The sequence below is a fragment of the Triturus cristatus genome, chromosome 8 (genome assembly GCF_964204655.1).
Source record: "Triturus cristatus chromosome 8, aTriCri1.1, whole genome shotgun sequence".
NCBI classification, from domain to species: domain Eukaryota; kingdom Metazoa; phylum Chordata; class Amphibia; order Caudata; family Salamandridae; genus Triturus; species Triturus cristatus.
Genome location: NC_140591.1, coordinates 1,366,733,058 through 1,366,756,510, shown reverse-complemented (window position 1 = coordinate 1,366,756,510; position 23,453 = coordinate 1,366,733,058). Strand labels below are relative to the sequence as shown.

General features: G+C 42.2%; 1 protein-coding gene across 4 annotated transcripts in view; it reads left to right on the top strand.

The window, feature by feature from the left end:
- The window catches only part of APP (amyloid beta precursor protein), a 522,694-nt gene that overhangs the window by 201,798 nt on the left and 297,443 nt on the right, over positions 1-23,453 (top strand). For all 4 annotated transcript variants that reach the window (XM_085623075.1, XM_085623077.1, XM_085623076.1 and 1 more), the window contains exon 3: positions 22,946-23,075. In XM_085623075.1, coding sequence (XP_085479201.1) covers positions 22,946-23,075 — 130 coding nt within the window. The remainder of the gene's footprint in view (positions 1-22,945; positions 23,076-23,453) is intronic.

Here is a 23,453-nt window from a genome sequence, read left to right as displayed (position 1 = left end):
TTTCCCATAAGATTTCATATATTAATTTGTCACAGTGAATACATCTTCATAAGCAAATCCAATATGTACTTTAAACTTTACCATATAGTATTATCTTAACAATTCATTGTTTAGACATCAAACATGGCAGCCCATTCTTATATATCTAAGAGCAAAAGGAAAGAAAGAATAAAAGGGCGAAATAGCACACAGAAGAAGATAGGGACAACTACATATTCAATTGGTACTAATTATATACAGCATTCACGTTGTCTTGTCGTCCCAGAAAGTAAGGCCAGAGGGGAGAAATGTTGTAGGATAGAAACAAAGATGGTGAATGATGAGGGATATCTTGACATACTAAACAGTCTTTTCTAGCCACCTAGTGATAGGAGACCACTTTTTTTTTTTTACCCCAATCTCGCCTCCTTCGCCCTCGCATTCTGTAAACAGAAACTTAGATATTATATAGTGCTAATATCCTGGACCGCCAGTTGATAAACTTTGGAGCGTCTGAGCTAATCCACTGAGATGTTATACATAGCCTTAAAACTGCCATAGCAACAAATAAAAAACCAATCTCAGACCTTCTACGGGAATATCCCTCCTCATTCCGTTCTACCCCCAGAATAATCAGATTTGATGTGATTGTTATGGAAGTATCAAGAATAGAGTTCAGAAAAAATTCCATATCACTTAAAAAGTGTGCTAAGCCGGGACAGGTATAAAACATGTGTGTGGTATCTGCAGCCCATAACCCACATCTAATGCATGAGCTACCTCGTGAACCAGCCCATTTAGACGTCTTTGCAGGGGTGTAGTACAAGTCAAAAACTGACACAAAGTGCTGAGTCTTCAGGCTACCAGATATTAGCACCTGATTAACTAGTTCCAACGATACTTCCAGATTTTCCCTTCTTTTCCTAACTTTCTCTTCCAACTAGCATTTTGGACTATTAGATCATCCGGGAACACAGCCAGTAATGACTGATATATTTTCCCTATACGTGATCGTTTCCGCATCAATTCTATCAAGCCAATTTCTCTCAGGTTAGCGTTCGCCCCTTGCACTCTTGTACCTAAGAAGCTCCGAATCTTAAAAAAATCACTCCTGGAGAGACCAAACTTTTCTTGGAGAAACATAAATGAGGCGATTTGGCCATCAACACATACATACCCTAAAACCTTGATACCTGTATTGCCCCACCTAAATGTTATTTTATCCTGGAATATAGTTGGTAAAAGACCACACGCCGAGAAGGGGGTGTATGCATTAATGTTTGTTACCCTGAGTCTGAGTCGTATCTTCCTCCAAATCAAATAAGCTGATTGAGCTATTTTAAATTTGGTCTTTTTGTAGTAACTAGGATCCAAAATTTTGACTAAACTTTGCCGTGCTTTATCCCCAAGCAGCATCTCGTATTTAGTGGGGCTTGAGGCATCCGCAATTACAGCCCTATCTCCGACCACGAGTATTCCCATATGTTGCAGTAGTGCTGCCCTATAAGTTACAATTCTAATGTAGCAAAAGGAACTATGAACTGGCACCAAGGAGCTATATGCAAACTGCACCCCAGAGGTTTGATTATTTTCAGCAATCTTTTGTTATTCTAAGATTGCTAGAAAGAGCTTCTTTACATACTAACGAAGCCTTATTAGTACAGACCACTCCAATCACTGCTTTACGTTTTAAATCCCGACTTTGGTTGTCCTGACCATGCACTTGTAATATAATGCCTACCAATAGGACACTATGTCACTCCTTCACCTTGTAGCCCTTATTTTCCTATGTAGCATTTCTTGTAATCCGACTTAAATATTGGTATTATTAATTGTCTGTGTGTAATGAAAAGCTCTCTAACAGCCTACGTAGAGATGAATATTGTTATACAAAAAATAAATAAAAAATAAAGTATTAAGTGCTACATAAATGGTAATTACTGTAATTACTCCTACCAACAGATAAATCTTGCATTCTTAAAGTTCATGAATATCTCTTATAAACTGGAGCTCAACAAATTAAAAATGTACCTCCAAATATGTTTTTGTCTCTTAAGCACCTTATGAAGTGACAACAAGCTCTCTATGGCATTAACATGAAGGTGTTAGGCTGTAGATAGTCCCCAGTCAGGATAAGAGTCAAACGAAATGAGGGCTAATGGCTCTTTAAGTACGGTTTTTGTGTTGGGCTCAGCTAAAGGGAAGATCAGAAACCCACCCTAGCAACTTGCAGACTTGCTTCTCGTAGCAGACAAAGTGCAGGCGATGCAAAAAATGTCACGGTGTCTGCAAATCACACTGGGAAAAAATCTGCATAATTCACTGGGGCTGACCCTAGCCTGGATCTGGCTCAATAATGGCTGCAGGGGCTGGCTGGATCCCTCCTGCACAGAATGGAGGCAATACCATTGGTGTTCTGTGCGTCCGTCTTCTCGTTTGTGATATCAATGGTGCCAGGAGTTTAACAGTTGAGTCCTGCTAGTCTGTGCTCTCCTCCGGAGTCTGATTCTTAAAACACACCGATGCAGCAGGAAAGCCTCCCAATTTCGTCTTGTGGTTAGTCTGTACCATGGGATCAGAAGCTGAAATGGCAATGTACTCATCAACTGCTCCAGGCGGTTGCAGCTCCCTTTACGGCTCCTTTTACATACTAGTACATAATTATCGTGTTTGGCTCTTCATAAAATGTCACTCCTAGTGTCACACTTACGGTTTGAAATGTCACACATAAACACTCTGCAAACTTGGAAATGTCACACATATATATGCAAACTGGAAGCTTGGCAGCTACATGACCATGTGTACTCTCTCTTTGATGTACAGAGCTCCAAACCTTGCTCACATAAAGTCCTGCTTTATAAATTAAATATTAAAAATATATTGTAGTGGATTTTGAAACGCTGTCTATATCTGAAGCCCCTTGTTACGTTGCTTTGTGATGCAAAATATTCTTTGCACAACGCCTGTTATTTACTTGGGTTTTTCAGCCAAACTTGCTAAGTTCTTCAAAACCTGCAGAAACTTGCCTTATATTAAATATAAAAAACATTTTAAAAGGCTTTGAGGATACAGTATTGAGATCATCCATTTCCTTCCAGGTATTTTCTTAACAGTGAAAAGAGGTGTTCTTTAAGGGAATTGGTGATGTTGTGTGTCCTCAGAATGAATGAATGGATGATCATTGATTACTACATGTGTAGTAATTGCTTCAGCAGGTTGTCCAGCACTTAACAAGGATGCAGGAAGATTAAAAAACTTTGTACAAAATGGGAAAAAAGGTGTGAATTGGGGCATAGTGATGTCTAAATTATCGAACACTTATGTGGACACAAAACTTGAATTTACATGAAATATACCTAATATGTATATTTTAGTTTTGATTGCGTGTAACATACATTTTAATATTTTCCTAAACTGTGCCCAAAAGCAAAAAATGATTTCTTGTTTTAAGTCTGGATTGAGAGAGCAGCTCTCTGCCAGAACTTCTGTCACGATTATCTCAAAAAATGTACATTTAATGGACTTCGCAGCAGTAAATATCTCGCACCAGCTGCTTCTGGGAGCATCATTCCTCTCACTGGAGTGCTTCGATCCAAATGCATGAGGGCATCACACGTTTTATCACATTTATTTTATGTAACGCATGCACTCCGAACACACACAACCCGTTTTGTTTTAATGGCAGCATATTAAACAAAGACGGGTTGCATTGTATGTGTCAGGCTCAAGTACCAGCCCGACAAAAGCCAAGAGCTCTGGCTTTAATGTGTCCTGGCATGCCCATGGGCATCCGCAGAAATTTTTCCAGGGGGGGGCAAAATGTTAACGTCATCACTATCCTCCGACATGATGTGTGCCAGGTGGGGCACAAGAAACACTGGGGCGCAGAAGGAGCCATGGGGGACAGGAAGCAGGCTGCATATGATCTCATGCATCATAGGGTTGTTGTGCCACAGCCATCTCTTTCTTTTGTGGACTTTGGAAGATATCATTCACATCTTCTAGCAGTTGGCAAAGAAAAAGCAGAGCTCAGCTGCCGACAGGAGCGGCTCTTGGCCAAAAGTGAAAAAGCACAGGCATGCAAAGGATTTAGAAACCTGATGCAAAATATTAATGGAAGGATCAAGCTGCTATTGTCTGATTAGCAATTTCTAATCTGTTTTTATGTCACCGCTATTGAATATACCACATTATTCATACACACATGATCAAGGCAGCGAAGGCACTATAACTGCATTATAAAAAAAAATCATGAAAAGTCAGTCTGCATTTGGTGTTAATATTCACAAACAAATGAGAATTAAAATATGTGACAAGTGTATTTATTGTGAAAATGTATTTACTTAAATATATTAAAATACATAAAATCAAATTTATTACCATACATAACAGCTGTTCTCTTCCAAATTGGAACTGCAAACATGTAGAGTCTTGCTGAAATGTAACAGTCACATTCTTCAATGAGTAGTAGTTTTATACAGTTTTTGTTCACTGGTTAGTGTACTGATCTCGAAAAAGGAACTGTAAACGTCTGTAGTCTTGTGCAAATTTATCAATTACTTTATCAATCAGCTGTTGTTTGTTTCCATCAATTTTTGCTCGATGTATGCTCATCATGCACAAACCCGATAAGCGATCATCTGCCATTGTTGACCTCAACCAGGTTTTCACCCTTCTCATTGTGCTGAAAGACCTTTCCACTGTGCAAGTGGTCACTGGTAATGTGAGAGCAATGAGAATTGCTTGCTGGACTGATGGAAAGAAATCTGTGTGGTTTAGCAAATCCAGAAATCCATTGTCTAACTGCTCATCCTTCGTTGACCAGATCTGAAACCATGTGACTGCTTCGGCTTCCAGGTTTTCAATGTCGTAAATTTCTCTGATGTTTGCAATATGACATTTGTATTGCTCAAGTGTCATTTGTGCCATATGTTTTGGGTAAAGTGAGAATAAACTCAAATTTTTCTTGTTTTCATTGCCAAACCGGCTTTCTAATGATGCGATGATAGAGTCCATGTATGGAACATAGATAGACTGCCGATAGTATTCTTCCACAGAAGAGGAACCAAAATTAGAACAAAATACTTGCCGGCCACACTGTCTGGGAAGACGAAGTTCGATGTTCAGTTTTTCTGCCAGAGTTTGAACGTTTGTAAAAATGTCCTTAAATTGCTCTTCTGCTTTTTGTCTGTGATCACGGAACACAGTCAGAAGGTCTTGCACATGATTACACACCTTGAGGATATCAAGCTGAACAGCTTGGAGAGCCTGGCTTACAGATTCCAATCTTGATGCGTAATCTGAAATTATGGATAAGCAAAAGAGAAAGCTCACTGTGCTGGAGGAACATTGCAATTGAAATGCATCCTGACGTGTTTTCCCTGATGCTGTTGTGGCCAGTAAGCATAATTGCTCAAAAATCTCTTCAAAGTGTGAGCTAAAAATTCGAATGCTCTTGTATTTTGCTGTCCATCGGGTTTCACTCAGCAATGGCAGATTAGGAATAAGAGATCTTCTTTTTGGACTCTCACGGAAAAACTTGATGATGGCTTTCACTGTGCCAATAGAATTCCGTATATCAGGAACCGCATTCAGGTCATTAACAACCAAATTAAGTTTATGTGCAGCACAGTGAGCAAAAGCAGCTTTAGGATATTTTCTCTTTATTATGGCTTGAACGCCACCTTCCTTCCCTGCCATTGTAGAGCATCCATCATATCCTTGGCCATGGAGTTTTTCTAAGTTTAATCCAAATTTAGAACATGTATCCATAATCATATTTGCAATTGAGATAGCATCCATTTCTTTTAAGGTTGCAAATCCAAGGAATTCTTCTCTGATGACAGCTACGGTACTACTTGTCGTGTCTACAAAACGTACTCCAAGTGACATCTGTTCTTTTCCAGATATGTCAGCACTTTCATCAGCAATGATTGAAAATCCATTTGACCTATTGACTAAGGATACTAGATCGTCTCTTAATGTTTCTTCACATAATGTAATCAATTCATGTTCAACTCGAACAGATGTATAACGTGCATTAACTGGTGCATTTTCCAGATGGTTCTTTAGGGTGACATCTCCTGCTTCAATGCGAAATTGGTACAGACTTTGCACATTTCCGGATGTACTTTTTTTCCCACGTAATGCAATGTCATGTGTGCCACAAAATAAGATAGATGACAAAATTGGAAATAACTTTTTCCGATTTTCTTCAACATGCCTTTTCACAGCATTGTCTATTTGGCAAACAATACTTGTTTCCGGTTTCTTTCTGATTGCCAAAAAGTGAGTTGCATCCACTTGTGCGTTTTTATGCCAAGACGATAAAACATGCTTGCGTGCACCTTCATGGAAGTCTTTATATTTAGTGAAAGGGCTAGTTATGAATGCTCCTTGTATCCCACGATGAACTGGCTGTGTAAAAACTGTGCACAACTTGCAAATTGCACCTTTCAGTTGTGGAGAGTAGCTAAGCCATGGTGAATATTGATTAATCCACACATGACGGAAACAGCGTGTTCCACCTGAATCTTTCTTGAAGTCATACGTTTCTGGTGGAGTATACGTATTTGTTAGAAGATTGCATTTGACATCGTCTGTTAGTTTTTTTGCTAAATTGAAATACAATCCAATATCATTTACAGAAGCATCAACATCATGGCTAGATTCCGTTGGAGGTGAAAGTGGACCTGCAGAACTGCTTGTGCTTAGTTCTTCTGCCTCCTCCTGTTCACCATGTCTAGATTTCTTTCTTGCTTCCGTAATATCAGATTCTACATCATCCAATTTTCGTTTTGAAAAAAAGTTTCGGATGTCCATTCCTAAAAAGAAATAGGGATCATTAAATACTCTGCTCATCACCAGGCTGGCTGTATTGAATAAAGTGAGTTGTAGATGGCCCCTGGCCCCTTAAAACTCATACATTCCCTAAACCCTAAAATTACCCCCTGGCGCCCCAAAACTCATTACCACCCTAAACCCTAAAATTACCCCTGGCACACCAAAGCTCATCACCACGCTGAACCCTAAAATTACCCCTGGCACACCAAAACCCATATCCACCCTGAACCCTAAAATTACCCCTGGCACCCCAAAACCCATTCCCACTCTGAACCCTAAAATTACCCCTGGCAACCAAAACTCATTACCACGCTGAACCCTAAAATTACCCCACTGGCACCCCAAAAACTGAACACTACGGGGCAGATTTACAAGCCCCTTGAGCCACTTTTGCGTCACTTTTAACATGGGAAAAGTGACGCAAAAGTGGCCCAAGGGGCTTGTAAATCTGCCCCAACAAGTTTACACAACATGTGCATATTTGGAGGGGACTGTCCTCCTTCATATTTCCATGCATGTAAGTCTAGAACACCGATCACTTAGAGTAACCTAGATATGCAGCCAATAGGTGATGCTGGTGATGCTGTAGAATGCATTAAAGTTACTGGAACTTAATTCAAAACTGCTGCCTGCTCTTCTGATACTATTCGTGGAGTTGGGCTGATCAGCAGCACTGTCGTCCTGGCATCCAGCCCCTCCTGAAGGTCTCACTGTGTAGATAGATGTGGGTCAAATGTCTCCTGGTTTCTCCTTGCCTGGGCCTCCTCTGCTTCCTCTTCGGTGCCCTTGGATGCAAAAAGAGACAGATCCATGGCCCTGTTCACCATTTATCTGGTGAGCAGCGCCGTGGATGTGTATTCCATACAAGTGCACAGACAGCAGGGGGAAAGGGATGGCAGTGCAGGTGACGCTTTTCCTTTGTAAAGTAAATCCTGCTGGCGTCATAGCCCAGGGTTTGCTGTCTGTGCACTTGTATGGAATACACATCTATACAAGTGCACAGAAAGCAAACTCTGGGCTATGACACCAGCAGAAATTCCTATACAAAAGAAAAGCGTCAACTGCACTGGCCATCCCTTTACCCCTGCTGTGCACATCTTCCCACCCCATGACGAGGCAGCTAGAAGTGGTATTTGTCATTCTGAGGGGTGTGAATGTTATAAGAATGTGTGTGCCCGGCTGGCTGAGACATCTTCCCGGGGATACACACAGATGCACCTGAGTACTTCACACAGGTCTTTCAAAGACCATTTACTTGGTAATGAGGCGTTGTTGTGTTTTCACCCCTACTTAGAGCCAATGTATCTCCACACTGCATATGGCTTTGGCTGGATGAATTAGCCCCCCCCACCCGAATTTTTTTCAGCCCCCTGGGAGTCTGTCAAAGTAGATTTTTGGGGGGGAGGAGGTGGGGTGATACAGCTCTCCCAACTCCTGACTAGACTAGGGATCGAGTGTGGCAGGGGTCAGTGGGAATGCTGGCAAGGCTCAGGTGCTAGGAACGCATGAGGCGAAGGAAAGGTAGCAGAAAGGGACACGAGTGTGGGCCAAGTGCGACCCTGACTGGGTGGCGTAGCGAGATGGCAGGCAGCAAGTGGCGGGTGCCGAAGAGTACACACAAGCACCTTGGTGGCAGGATGGCACACGAACAAGGGTGCAGATGAGAGGGAACAGGGCACCATCAAACTCCATCCGCATCTTCAGTGTGCAGGTGTCTGGGTGTGATGAAAGGGATACGGACAGCATCATTTCTAACAGAGCAAGCCATTCGTTTACAGTGTCTACGGCTACAAGATGGTGAAGCGACCATTTGTGTAATGCTGATCAGTGCGCACAACAGCATATAGCACTAATTCGGAAGATAAGCATATCTGACGAATTTTTTATAAGAAATGTATGTTCAGCCTGCCATTACTTCCTGCTGAGCAGTCAGGTTCTGGGTAGATGCACTCCAACAGCTGCCTGGGGGTGCTAAAACGTTCTAAAAGTGCTGTTTGCGGAATTCTGATTATGTTTGCCAAAAGTAAAACACCTGACAATGACTAGAAAGCGCTCACTATGGAGGCATACACTTTCAAACAAGAGAGAGCTGGTATGTTATGTGCTGATTTTTTTTTCTTTATTTCATAAGTATTGTTTAAGATGTATTCGCTTTGGAAAATATAAAAACTTGTAAATTATTCCTCTCGTTGCGCACTTATTGATTGACGGCTTCTTTGTCAACCCAAAGCCATCACAATGGAGTCCTTTGAAATGTTACATAAGCCAAAAGACTAAAAGTGTAGGAGTCACATGTCATCCATACTGGTAGGCAGTATAGTTTAAGAGTGCTTGGTGTGGAGAAGCCCAAACTCAGAGTCGAAAAAGAAACTGCATAGTTGGGAGTTCTCTTTAATAATAAGAATCGATTTCTAGCCAAATTAATCCTTTTTGCAACATTAATCAATTTTCTAATAATGTATTATTTGCAGTGTGTATGCAGTTCTGGGATGAAAGTTAATAGCTCACTATTCTATATTAGGACTTTAAGTTATAAATTGCAAGTAACAAAAGGAGGTTTCTTTTGAAAGCAGTAACCTGCTGATCTGTACATGCGCACTCTGTAATCACTTGGTACACGTTCTTTGCAGAAGGCATATTAACCCTCTGCACTAACTTCACATAAGTCAAAACCTCAACTATGCAAAATGCTGATCTCTCTCGGACAATAATTAATCACAGGAGTTATTGTGACATTTATGTGAGCCTGGTAATTGCCGGGGGAAGAAACGCTGCAGCAGGTGCTTCAAAAGCGTAATAAACATTCAAGCAGGGCGCCCCCAGGAAGGTGGCACCGGTCGCACCACCCTAAAGCCGGCCCTGGCGCTCCATGCTTCTTTAAGTTATAAATTGCAAGTAACAAAAGGAGGTTTCTTTTGAAAGCAGTAACCTGCTGATCTGTACATACGCACTCTGTAATCACTTGGTACACGTTCTTTGCAGAAGGCATTAACCCTCTGCACTAACTTCACATAAGTCAAAACCTCAACTATGCAAAATGCTGATCTCTCTCGGACAATACAGGAGTTATTGTGACATTTATGTGAGCCTGGTAATTGCCGGGGAAAGAAACGCTGCAGCAGGTGCTTCAAAAGCGTAATAAACGTTCAAGCAGGGCGCCCCCAGGAAGGTGGCACCGGTCGCACCGCCCTAAAGCCGGCCCTGGCGCTCCATGCTTCTTTAAGTTATAAATTGCAAGTAACAAAAGGAGGTTTCTTTTGAAAGCAGTAACCTGCTGATCTGTACATACGCACTCTGTAATCACTTGGTACACGTTCTTTGCAGAAGGCATTAACCCTCTGCACTAACTTCACATAAGTCAAAACCTCAACTATGCAAAATGCTGATCTCTCTCGGACAATACAGGAGTTATTGTGACATTTATGTGAGCCTGGTAATTGCCTGGGAAAGAAACGCTGCAGCAGGTGCTTCAAAAGCGTAATAAACGTTCAAGCAGGGCGCCCCCAGGAAGGTGGCACCGGTCGCACCGCCCTAAAGCCGGCCCTGGCGCTCCATGCTTCTTTAAGTTATAAATTGCAAGTAACAAAAGGAGGTTTCTTTTGAAAGCAGTAACCTGCTGATCTGTACATACGCACTCTGTAATCACTTGGTACACGTTCTTTGCAGAAGGCATTAACCCTCTGCACTAACTTCACATAAGTCAAAACCTCAACTATGCAAAATGCTGATCTCTCTCGGACAATACAGGAGTTATTGTGACATTTATGTGAGCCTGGTAATTGCCTGGGAAAGAAACGCTGCAGCAGGTGCTTCAAAAGCGTAATAAACGTTCAAGCAGGGCGCCCCCAGGAAGGTGGCACCGGTCGCACCGCCCTAAAGCCGGCCCTGGCGCTCCATGCTTCTTTAAGTTATAAATTGCAAGTAACAAAAGGAGGTTTCTTTTGAAAGCAGTAACCTGCTGATCTGTACATACGCACTCTGTAATCACTTGGTACACGTTCTTTGCAGAAGGCATTAACCCTCTGCACTAACTTCACATAAGTCAAAACCTCAACTATGCAAAATGCTGATCTCTCTCGGACAATACAGGAGTTATTGTGACATTTATGTGAGCCTGGTAATTGCCTGGGAAAGAAACGCTGCAGCAGGTGCTTCAAAAGCGTAATAAACGTTCAAGCAGGGCGCCCCCAGGAAGGTGGCACCGGTCGCACCGCCCTAAAGCCGGCCCTGGCGCTCCATGCTTCTTTAAGTTATAAATTGCAAGTAACAAAAGGAGGTTTCTTTTGAAAGCAGTAACCTGCTGATCTGTACATACGCACTCTCTAATCACTTGGTACACATTCTTTGCAGAAGGCTTATTAACCCTTTGCACTAACTTCACATAAGTCAAAACCTCAACTATGCAAAATGCTGATCTCTCTCGGACGATAATTAATCACAGGAGTTATTGTGACATTTATGTGAGCGAGCCTGGTAATTGCCGGGGAAAGAAACGCTGCAGCAGGTGGCAGCTTCAAAAGCGTAATATACGTTCAAGCACGGCGCCCCCAGGAAGGTGGCACCGGTGGTCGCACCGCCCTAAAGCCGGCCCTGGCGCTCCATGCTTCTAACAGGTAAGAAAAACACGTGCATTTGCGTTTTAAATGTCCGATCCTGCAGCAACACACTTCCAAGGCCCATACTGTAGTAGTGGGTTACAAATGCAGTGAGCCCCATATCAGTGTTTGCTTTTCCCCCACTGGTACCTTTATTCCCAGCCCTTTGCAAGCCAATGTCTCCCATCACCCCGACTGTGTGCTTGGAGTGAGGCAGCAAGAAGCAAGGACATCCAGTAAACAAAAATACTTATTAAAAGGCATTTGCAATGCAATAGGTCTCGCATTTGAGAGAGTTTGGGCTATTGGCATTGTAAATGACAATTCCTTTTGTTTATGTGTTGGTTTTTTAAAAGAGATAAATAAAAGGCATTGTTTTTTGCAATGCTAATTGCTTAAACTCTCGCAAATGCAAGACCTATTGCATTGCAAGCATTGGCATAGCTAATAGGTCTCGCCTTTGGGACCTTATAAGTGCTTAGTCATGCAACAGTTGATGTTGTTGCAGCAAGGATATTGTGCTGCATAACTAAATAACTAAAGCGAGACATATTGGCTATGCCAATGCTTGTTTTTCAAGCATGTTCACGTCTATATGTTTGCTCAAATCCTTGATCAATATCTCATTGCAGCCCGAATAATTACACATATGAAGATTTTTTTTTAAAACACATTTTCTCACTATTTTGTTCTGTTTCTTCAATGAACAAACCTAAATCCTGAAACACTAAAAATTGTGGTAGAATAACTGCTTTGTTCGCTCTTCGTTTGGTGACAAATTCGGGACTATATGGAAAATATAAGAACTATAAGCTGTTTTAAATCTGTATGATGTTAAGAATGCATTCGTGCAAGTTAGACCTTCCTTACCCTCCCTGACTCACTTGCTGGTAGACCACAAAAAATATGAGGCTTGTTAGATTTTTAGCATTTTTGTTTACCTGCTGTATATGGTAATTCCCTATAGCCTCCATCCGTAATGAACATATTCCTGCCAAGACTTGATTCCAAAACTTTGTTGTTCTTCTGGGTCATATATGTGTAAGGATATGAGAAAGGTATAGGTGTTCTATGGGCTCAAGGTGCACGCTGGCAGTAAAGTGGGTGCAGTGCATTTTGGAAATTTAGAAAGCTACTAAAGCATAATATCGGTTTAGTCTAACTGTCTTTTGGTAACTGGTATCACCCCTGAGCTCTATGGATACATACTGTCTGTCTTCAGCCATGAATTTTTAACTTCGAGAAACCCTAAGCTTTATTTCATTGTGTGCCAGATCTCCCTCGTGCTTATTGGCTGGCTGTGAGACGTACTACTACTGAGCCCGGCCTTTAATCGATTTTAAGCACCTTTCCCTCCCCCAAAAAATGGTAATTGTCTCCATGACAGTAACCCGATTCACGCCGGCCCCAAACACGACACCCGGCCTCAATAAACACAGCTTCAGTTCCGGTCCGAATTTGGCCTTGGCCTTGCCCACTAGCTATAAATTTAATTAAAAAATAAACACTCACCTGCTCCTTGAGTGGTCCGAGATGCCGCAGCCGGAACGAATGCTAGTGTTCTTCTCTTCTTAGCCGAAAGCGGAGACAGGACGTTGGGCGGCAAAATGCTCCTCCTGGGCTGGCCTGGCCGCAAACGCGAGGGTGGGAAGACGCACTGCCGTGCGAACGTGCGCGAGGCGAGCGTGCGCGCCTATAAAATAATAGGCCAATCACCCTTCAGCTTCCACCCCAAAGCTGAAATGGTGATTGGCCCGATTTTTTTTGGTCCTGCGCCCCTGCGCTGTCATTGTAGCCGTAGTAGCGCATGGCATGGGTGCTTCATACGATCCAGTTTGCGGACCCCCTGGGAATGTATGTGTCACGGACGGGGGTCCACGGCCTGGCGCTCTAGGGGGGGGGGCAAGTGCCCCTCCTTGCCCCCCCCTGCGGACGCCCATGGGCATGCCAACAGCATTTGTGCATCACTGTGTTTGCATCCATTAGCATCCAGCCTGACCTTATGGATTTGACAAAGCTTGTTTGATGCTTGGAGCTGTAGTTTTAAGGTACCCGTATAAGCATGGTTTAACCTGAAACCGACCTTTTGACAAAATTACACCTGACACAGAATTCCAATTTAAAGCCAGAGATATTTTTAAGCCTTTCAGATAAACACATTGCATATTTGTAATCTTTAAAGAACGTTTCAAAGGGTCACCTTTGCCCTGTTGGTTTTGTTGGAAAGTAGCCACAGTTTACAGCTGCCTTTTATTTCCCTTATTATCGAGATCGTCCACACCGGTGTTTTACAGAGATGCTGCTGTGATTTGTGCATTGGCCGAAATAAATATTAGTGCTGAGATGAGAAAACACCACTTTAACTTTTAATTCTGATAATGCACATTGATTCTCTAAGTGCCATTGCACAATGGTCCAGGACAGTGATTCCTAACCTTTTTGACTTCTTTGGACCCCACTTGATTATTTCTGGAACCCGGGGACCCCCACTGAGTAAGGTGGTGACCCCAGCTAAGCATTTTCAATGATTTGAACCACAAAACGTTACAGAAAAAAACATTCATCAAACAAGTACACAAAGGATAATGGCTTTAATTTACAAACTAATTTAAAAAGCAAATGTGTAACTTTAAATGGGAGGGTTGGAGCTTTCTAAAGGCATTGAGGCCCCTTGTCATCCTTGCTGTATTCTGTTGGATGCATTTGCACTGCTCTCACAAATCAATCTGAGGAACATCATTTTTAGCCTCCAGTTTCAAATTTGGTCGCCTTTACAGATGTTGTCATATTAAAACATTGACATTTGCTTCGTTATTGATATACATTTTATTAATCTGTTAATGTTTCATTTTCTAAGCAGTCATAGACCCCTGGAGAAGGCTTTGCGGACACTCAGGGGTCCCTGGACCACAGGTTAAGAACCACTGGTCTAGGAGTAATCGGGCCTGTAAGATATTATCCGCCATAGAATTCAGAAATCTTCCCATATCAGATGCAAAGCAGAACTGTTGATTCTCAAACTTTTACCTTTGCAGATTACGTGTCAGTGAAGGGATAACCTTGTAATCACTGAGCCATGCTGGCATGTTTTTCAGTGAGTTGTGAAACCTATATCTGTCTGCCTACCACCAAGCCTATCTGTACCTGCTAGCTGTCTCTCCTTCTGCCTATCCATACTTGTATTTAACAGCATACTTATGATTGTGATCTTATTTGAAAGTAAAATATAGTACATATAACTAGATCTTGTTCGTTCTGTTATAGTAAGTACATTTAAGAAACTTCACTGCACATTTTGAAGGCAGTGTCAGTCCTGTTTTACTCTTAAAGTTAGATATTGTTGTGTGCATCATAATATTGGTTCTTTTTCCAGTGTTTTATCATGAATTCTGGTGTTTCAGGCATGTGTGGCTGTAGATACACATGCTTTGCATACTCCTGCTCCATAGTGTTGGGTCTGGATGTGTGCAAGTTGTTTTGATTTGAAGAAAAATCTTTTGAGTCACGAGGTAAAGTGACTCCTCCTCTTGGAGATAATGCTAATGGGCATCGACTCCATTGTTAGAATATTTTCTTTCCGCCGTCGGGCTCGGACTTGTTTTACTGCACACCGGTTCAAGACCATTTCGGACTCAGTTCGGTTCATAATCCATCCTTACCCTCGTCGGTATGGTTATTGAATGCATTCCCATCTTTGCATTTCGAAAATTGAAAAACTTTCACTCGTCAGATCGATGTGCTCCGACCGCGGCCTTGGGGCCTCGCCCTTTTGGGCCTACCTTTCCATTTCTTCGGCTTTGCCTCCAATGCCGTGCAGATGAAACGGATTCCATTTGGTTTCTGCCCATGGTGGCATGCAAGTATCCATGGACTGACCTTCACCAGGTCTGCAACTTGTGCTTGTCTCCCGATCCTAAGGAGAGAGGACCCCAGATGTCGAGTTGGAGGAACTCCACAAAGCATCTACGGCTGAGGAAGAGACTTATTTCATGTAGGGCTCAGACTCCGACTTGTAGATTCATCCCCAACTGCAGTATCTTCCACCGGGTCAACGTATCATTGGTACCAATCCTGCCACCTCAAAAGCTTTCCGTTTCAACCGCCCGCAAGGCTTGCGGGCCACCACTGCCAACAGGTCGTGGTCAGCACCAAAGAATTGACATGGCTGCCCCTCCCTCGGGCTTGGCACCGAAAGCACACACAAAGCCTTCCAGTTTGGCACTGAGCCGACACCTCACATCCTCGGATCCCACCTCTTTGGCATCAAAACCCAAACCTGCATTAGCACCGAAAATATCCAGACCCGCACTGAAATCGGCTCCCAGTACTTCGGTGGAGCCAATCCTCCAGACAATTCAGGAACAGCTCGATCCAAAATGAAAGTGATACATATCCAGCCTCAAACTGGCTGCATACTAACAAAGACTGTGGTGTCTGTGCCTCTTCCAACAAATTGCCAACTCTCCTTTGAAGAAGCAATTGACTTGCTGGTGCCTCTTAAAAAGAGGAAGAAGGACAAGGCCACTAGCCCCTTGCACCCTCCTTCACCTGTTAATCCACCACCTCCATCCCCCACCTACATCCTCTCCACCTCATTCTCAGGATGATTAATTAGACATTACCCCACAGTGATCCACATATCCCTTCACTGGTGAGCAACAGGGGGTGGATGATTCCTATGATGATCCACAGCCCATAGACCCCTGGCCGGATTATGATGTGGATCCCCCAGGGGACACTGACCCAGCCCTTTACCCTGCCAAACCTTCACCTCCTGATGACACCACTTCATATCAGGAGCTCATCAGGGCTGCAGTGTACCACCAGGTCCTGCTCTATAACGAGCCTATAGAGGAGGACTTCATTTTTGAAACCCTATCTAGTACACATAGGGCCACTCAGTACCTCCTATGTTAAAAGACCTGATGCGTCACACAGATGACCTCTTTAAACATCCCCCAAGCGCATGCATTATTACTGCCATGGTCGACAAAGTACAAAGTCGTGACCTCCGACCCCCATTTACATCCGAGGGCAACTTCGCTCTGACTCCTTAGTTGTGTCCAATGCCTGTAAGAGGGCTAATTCACACACTAAAGTGGACACTTCACCTCCCGATAAGGAGTCTAAAGTAATTGATGCTTAAGGGAAAGGAGTAGTGGCACAATCCACTAATCACTGGCCAATTGCAAATACACAAGACCTCTTAACCATATGTGATCGTGCCCACTGGGACGAGATGGAGACACTCCCATAGGAAGCAAGGGCAAAAACTTGTTGAAGAGGTAAAACCCATCTGCAATTCCTCCATTAGTTGCCCTCGACTCTGGAGGTACAGCTGCCAGGGGTATTAACACCAGTGTCCTATTATGGAGACATGCTTGGGTGCATATCTCTCGTTTCAAGCCAGACATCTAGCGGACACTTTTAAATGTCCCCTTTGACAAAGAGCACCTGTTTGGCCTGCAAATGGACCAAGCACTGGAAATGTTGAAGCACACAGAGGTTGTTCAGTCCATGGGAGCACTTCAAACACCCACCTCCTGCTGTTCCTTTCGTTGTTCCTTGCATAGGGCAGGGTCCAAAGTGACATCTTTCGATGCCTCTTGCGCCGCCTGCAGACTACAAACTCATAACACTCCCTAAAGAGGTTATGTCGGAGGCACATACAGGGGTAACAACTCCAAAGGTTTGGGCAGAGGGGTTCCTCACATGGTGCCTCAACCAACACCAAGCAGTGACTCCCTTCCCCTACCCCCTGATTATCTCACAGCTGTTTGGGTTGATTACAGCAGTTTTCCCCCAACTGGAAATCCATAATATTGGACCATTGGGTTTTGTACATTATCCAACATGGTTATTGTCTGGAGCTCATCACCACGCCTCCAAACATTCCACCTCACGCACACATACTCTCTAGGACATCAACTACTTTAAGACACATACACATAATTGCATTTCTGAAAGTTTAGTTGCATCACTTATGAGTCAGTCTCAAACAATGTTCTTCTTTATACGTTGTATCAAACTCTTAGCTCCACAAATGGATAAAATCCATTATGTGTATGCGTCTTAATCTTCTGTTTTGGGAATTTTGTCTGCTGTCATACCTCGTAACTGTGGATTGAATCTACGAGATTGTTCTTCTTTTCCGTATAGTGGTAGGAGATCTTTTGATATATTCAGTTCTCCTATGCCTCTTGTTGCTTATTCCCAATGGTCCATGGTGTAACGTTGAGACATTACTTGTGTAAATGGTTTAAGGGACACAACCTATACAATCCAATAGTCTGCCTTCTGTTTTCATAGCATGTACATTCTGGAACAGCCATGTACTTTCCATATTCAGATTAACTCAGCTCTGATAATCTTAAATGCTTTAATTCCACTCCATTGTCGTTCGTTTTAGTCCCATTTCATGCTTAAAGGAATAATGAGATGGGCCTTTTAACTGTAATCCAATGTAAGCTGTAGATGTGAAACCTTTGCCAGGGCATTTTCTCCTTCCAGAGTAAAAGAAGCTTTCAAACGCATTTAATAGGATGTGTGTACCTATGCTTTTTTAGTTGGCTCGGAAAGGGTCTAATGTATTCCCATGACGCAGCAATTTGTAGAGTTGTGAAGGTGCCAGAATTTACTGCAGCTAAATGGTGGTGGTAATTGACTTTGCATATAGAAAGTTTTACATGTATTTTCCTTTTGGTGTTTGTCGTAGTTCAAGCACCATACCTTCTTTCAGCTTTCGGTACTCCCTTGGTGCAAGTACAAGATGCAGTAGTTTCATACTACATTTCTGTAACCAAGTCTTATCAGAGAAGAGACACAGTTTCACAACACAGTGCTTGCCACTGATGAGTGGTGGCTCTCCTTTGACTATAGATGGCGTTATGCCACTGTTCACTAGGTCAAAACCGCCAGGTTGGAGAACAAGATGTACTATTCTGTAACTTGAATAAAAGGCCTACAAAGGAGAATAGTCACAGAAGATCATGTTATTTTTCCAAGATAATCCAACAGTCTTTGAATACCTGAAACCAGGAAATAAAACTAAAATTGTGGAGTGCAATTCTTCATAGCTGAAAGGCAGTAACACGGGCTAATGTTGACTGCTGACCTATCCCTACAAACATTCTCGCTAGATCGTGATCACTCTAATAGCTATTGTCAAAAAAATGAATTCTAATCACTTTAGTACCCCAGGCAGTAACGTCCAAGCAACACCTTAATTATTTTTAAGCCTAGTCTCCAGACAGTTTTTCCCAAATGTCCTTAGCAAGATCTTCCAGTGGAGTTGGAGCTCAGTTATTGCTTTCTTTTAGCTTAGTATTGTCACCCTCATTTGCTTGCCTCTTACTTAATGAGTTGACTTCCTCTTCTTGTGGTTGCCCCTCCTCTGATGCTGAACTTTACCACACTTTTGATTGGCAGACGTATATCCTTCCACTATTCATATTTAGGGGACTATTTATTTTCCTTAAGCTTGCCATGAGAGTGCAAGTGTTTTCTTGAGCTATTTGCGACTCGACCCCTCAAATACCCACCCAAATACCCAGCCAGTCATATTCCATACCCGCACTCGTTCCAAGCATTCTATGTTGCTCCCTCACCCCTACCCTGTCCATTGGTTTCCCAGCTTTTTTTATTTAATCCCCCCCCACCAGCTCGTCCTTTGCTCCCCAATCCCGCTCCTTGCTGCTACACCTTTGTCTGCTCCCTTGATTTTCTCTTGTGTTGCTGCCCAACCCATCGTGATCCTTAAAAAACACAATTTTTGGAGGGCTCTCCAGCTGCCATTTGCTGCAAGGCTGCTCTACTTTCACAAAAGTGTTTTTGCACAAGTAAAAATGATATATATGTTTTTTAATTCCAACTCCAAGTGGTGTACACCATCTTGGAAGGCTCAAAAATAAAATGGTGCCCGTATCATTATGTAGCTGCTTGCATACATTCATCACACAAGCGTGTACTTACTAAATGACACCGCTGCCTGCAGTGTCATGACACTTACATGCTCATGCAGGCATATCAGTTATCCTTTTTTAAAAATTTTTTAATGCTGATGTTACCTACAGGGTTTGCCAAGGATTTTTATTTTTTTTATTTTTTAAGTTTCTTGAAATAGCACCTTATTTTACCAAGGAAGATGAGTCGGAGCACTTACTATGTTACCTGAGCAAAAACATTTACACTCATGGGAGCAGGGGATTTTTAGTACAAACAATGGAACAACTGAAAGATGCAGACTGAGATCACCAGTATAAATAAGGGACACTGATGTAGGTAGTCATGACATACTTTGGTAGGTGTGGAGCGGTCTGAAAAGGTAAACTAATAATTAACAATATCAAAACAAAATGTTAATGAATCATGCTAGGATTGATTATGAAATAAAGAGGAAGAAATTTTAGAAACTAATTAGAAAATAAAGATAAAGAGGCTTCGGAAGTAAGCGGCATCATTTCTGGTTTCATGTACAAGGGAAAAGGAGGTTCTGGTGCTGTAGAAAGTCCGAAGAACTGGTTTTCAGGTTACCTGTCTGTTCGCATGGGAACTGTGATGTGGCTGTTAAATATTTGTTGTACACGCTGCAGACGCTAACGAGCGTGTTTTCTAAAATGTGCGACATTGTAGAAAAGTATCGGCGGTAATACACCCATGGCAGAGCAGAATAATTATGCCTCGTTTGCAAATCAGTATTGCTACGTATGCAGCACATTTTCAAATACTGTGGTCATTAACAATAGTTTAGTTTATTTAAAACGTTGATAAAGCAGAGGGTCAGGCATTTGCTATTTTCTCAGTAGGACAGGGTGAGAAAGTCGAGTGTTTTTAGTAAGAGCAGGGATTTTGTGAAAGATGTATTCCTAGTGCTGATGGTGAGACCTTGGATTGTCAGGAAGGCCTTAAAGAGGCCTTTATTGAAGACACTAAGCTAACCACAAGTAACCCTGTCAAATGTATTCTCGAGACCCAAAATCCTACGACCCTAAATAGGTGTGGCGCCACCTGATCGATGGTCTACAGTGTTCCGATATCCATCATCTACTGGAAGACTATTGGAAGGAATACTGAATGGTCTCACATGTGGTAAGGCTACCTCCCATCACTATGATTTTACAGAACTTTTTATGGCATTTACATTGTTTTGACTATGGAATAGGAATGATTATGGAGTGAAAATTCAATGGCCGAACTCAGCAGCCGCAAGTGTTCGTTTGGATACCTGTCAGAGTGGAGTCCACATTTAATTCACAGAGTGGATTTGCAGAAAATGTGAAAATCAAAGTTTTAAGTTTGGTCCTAATGACAAGCAGTAAAAGCCATCTTAGTCGAGGGGGCAATTTACAGGCTTAGATCTTTGCTTGGACATGATTTTTTTTTTTTATGACTGAGGCGCAGGTGTATTGTTATCAATAATAGTATCACCGTGTGAAATTAAGCCGAGGATAGCCATTTGGCTGGTCCTTACTCCTGCCATGGGTAGCTTGAACATCCAGAGTGTTGGGTGTGGCTCGTTCATAAACCACTGGGTTAAGCCCCAGCTTCTCACCGCAAAGACACACACAAATGTAATCAGAAAGACATTCATATTGAGGGATAGTCAAATTTGACAGAAAAAAAGAAACTGCTTTGTCCTTGTCTCGAGTAATTTGTATAGCTCAGACACAAGTCAATTGATAGCAGGAGACTGGTTCGAGAAGAAATGTTCTAGATAGAAAATGTCCACCTGTGGTAGATTTTCTAGTCCAAGCAGTCTCCTGCAGGCAAAAATAATGGAATATATTCTATTATGCAAAATGGTGAAAACATTGCACCTTTTGGATATCATACAATCTAGAAATGAAGCAAGTTTATGCTGTTATAACACATTTCACACAGACCTGATTCAAAGTCTCATACACAGATCTGCTGTCAGAGGTTCTTAGCCCTCACAGCTTAACTTCTAGGACCAGAGGGCTTGCAGACCTTGCTCCAGTTGACTTCTGACTCTGTGCTAGTATCTGTTAGCAGCGCAGTAGCAGGGTCAGGTACAAGTTTTCATGATAGACTTCTCCCATCTAGGTCTCTTTTTTTTATTTATTTGTTGCTATTTTGGACTTCCAGGGCAACTGACTGGTTTGTGACCGCGTGGTTGGTTGGGGGTTGGTCGGGGGTTTGTCGGGGGCTATGGCCAAGTACATATTCTTCCAGGTACATGCTTTTTGTCTTTTCACCTGGGTGCTGGTATCTTTTTCCATCTTATTTTAATCACTGCAATTCTTATAGCGCGTTGTGTGTTTCCCTTGACCTATACAGATTCCGCTCATTTCGGTCTGCATTCCACACAGCATTATTGGTGTGACTTTGCACATTGTGTGCAATTCATGGCAATTTCAGATAAGGTTGCTTTGTACACTTTTCACTGTGTACCCACAACCTTTTTAGATTGAGTTTTTTTTTTGGGGGGGGGGGGGGGTCTATGTATTTCACTGATCACGTTCGGTAAATCACTCTTTAGTACTCCAGAACAAGTGCATGCTGGGACTTGATGTTTCCTTCCATTTTCTTGTGTGATATTTTTGTTCATGCCTCATTGAGCACACCAGTCACTTTTCTCATTGAATCATGAGTCGTCCTGAGCATTTATATAACCACTTTTACTATGTCTGATGCTGGCATGTCCGTTTATGATTCATTTATGTTATTATTCCGCACAGCATGTCATAATCTAGTAGCTGCTTTCATGCTCTTGTAACAATATGGGGTGGTTCTGTTTTTTCCTTAATGTCTGTTGCCTGTGCTTGAACCTGTGAAGTTAATTCTTGTATGTAATCAGTTACCCCTGACGAAGGGTTACTTCTACCCAAAATTATTTGGGATACGTGTTACAGCCGTAAATATTCTTTTCTATTGTGGATGCTATTTTTGTCATCTCCAAGTGTGGTGTAACATTTTTTAACAAGACACTAGGCCTACCAGCAACTCATAAAATCACTTTTGTTAAAGTGAAAATTGTTTTGTGTGTCTGTCTGTCTGCTATTTGAACTATTCTTTGGTTGGTATTGTGTACGTGGAAGCCTTAGAGCACCAGCCGTGTCATTTGTGTCTGGTACACTTCGGTGATATATCTATTCCCCCAGATTCAGTAAACGGCCATCTACTGCCCCTATCCAGAGACAGGTTTATTTTGCGTCTTCGATAAATCCAAGCCTGGCTTCCTGCAGGTAAGGATTTTTTGGGGCCGTTGAGGTGACACCTGCTCATTTTCCACGAGGTGTCAAATGTTTAAGCCAAATCAGCTACCCTAAGGCAGTCAACATATATTTAGGTGTTCTTGAGAGCTAATCTCCAGATTAATATCATGTTTTTTTGCAGTTTTGCATGCTGACATATGCAGTCAAGTAGTGATGGTGATCTGTGGAAATCATGAAGTTGGTGTTTTGTGATGATCAAGACATGATTTATTGTTACAATTAAAACAAATGTATTGAGAAATTGAAAAAGGATATCGTTTTAAAAATATAAATACAATTTTTATTCCTTGTTAGGTATATCCAGACTTGCAGATTACCAATGTTGTTGAAGCAAACCAGCCAGTGACCATTCAGAACTGGTGTAAGAGAGGGCGCAAGCAGTGCAAGAATCATCCTCATATTGTTGTTCCCTACCGGTGCCTTGGTAAGTTCAAAAGATAAGCCAACGTTTTATCAATTTTAGAAAGTGTTGCTTGAGATTTTGGTTTAAAAATTGGGGTCCTAGTTGCCCATATTCTGTTTAATGCTAACAGATCTGCGTTAGTTAATCTTTGAACGAGATATACTTCTACTTGTTTAGATAGTCCCTAAATGTAAACCTTTAGCTTTCAAATTCTGCCGTATCTTATGCCTTCGTTTCTGCGTGCTTCTCAACCCAGCTTTCCAGGATGAGTAGGTGGGTGCTGCTTTCCCTTAAGCTAAATGAATGATTTTGAGCCAAAATCGGTCTGTCTAATATGACATTTCCTCCATTACTTCAACAGACTGAGAGCAGGTTGCTATGAGTACTGAATCTGTCCTG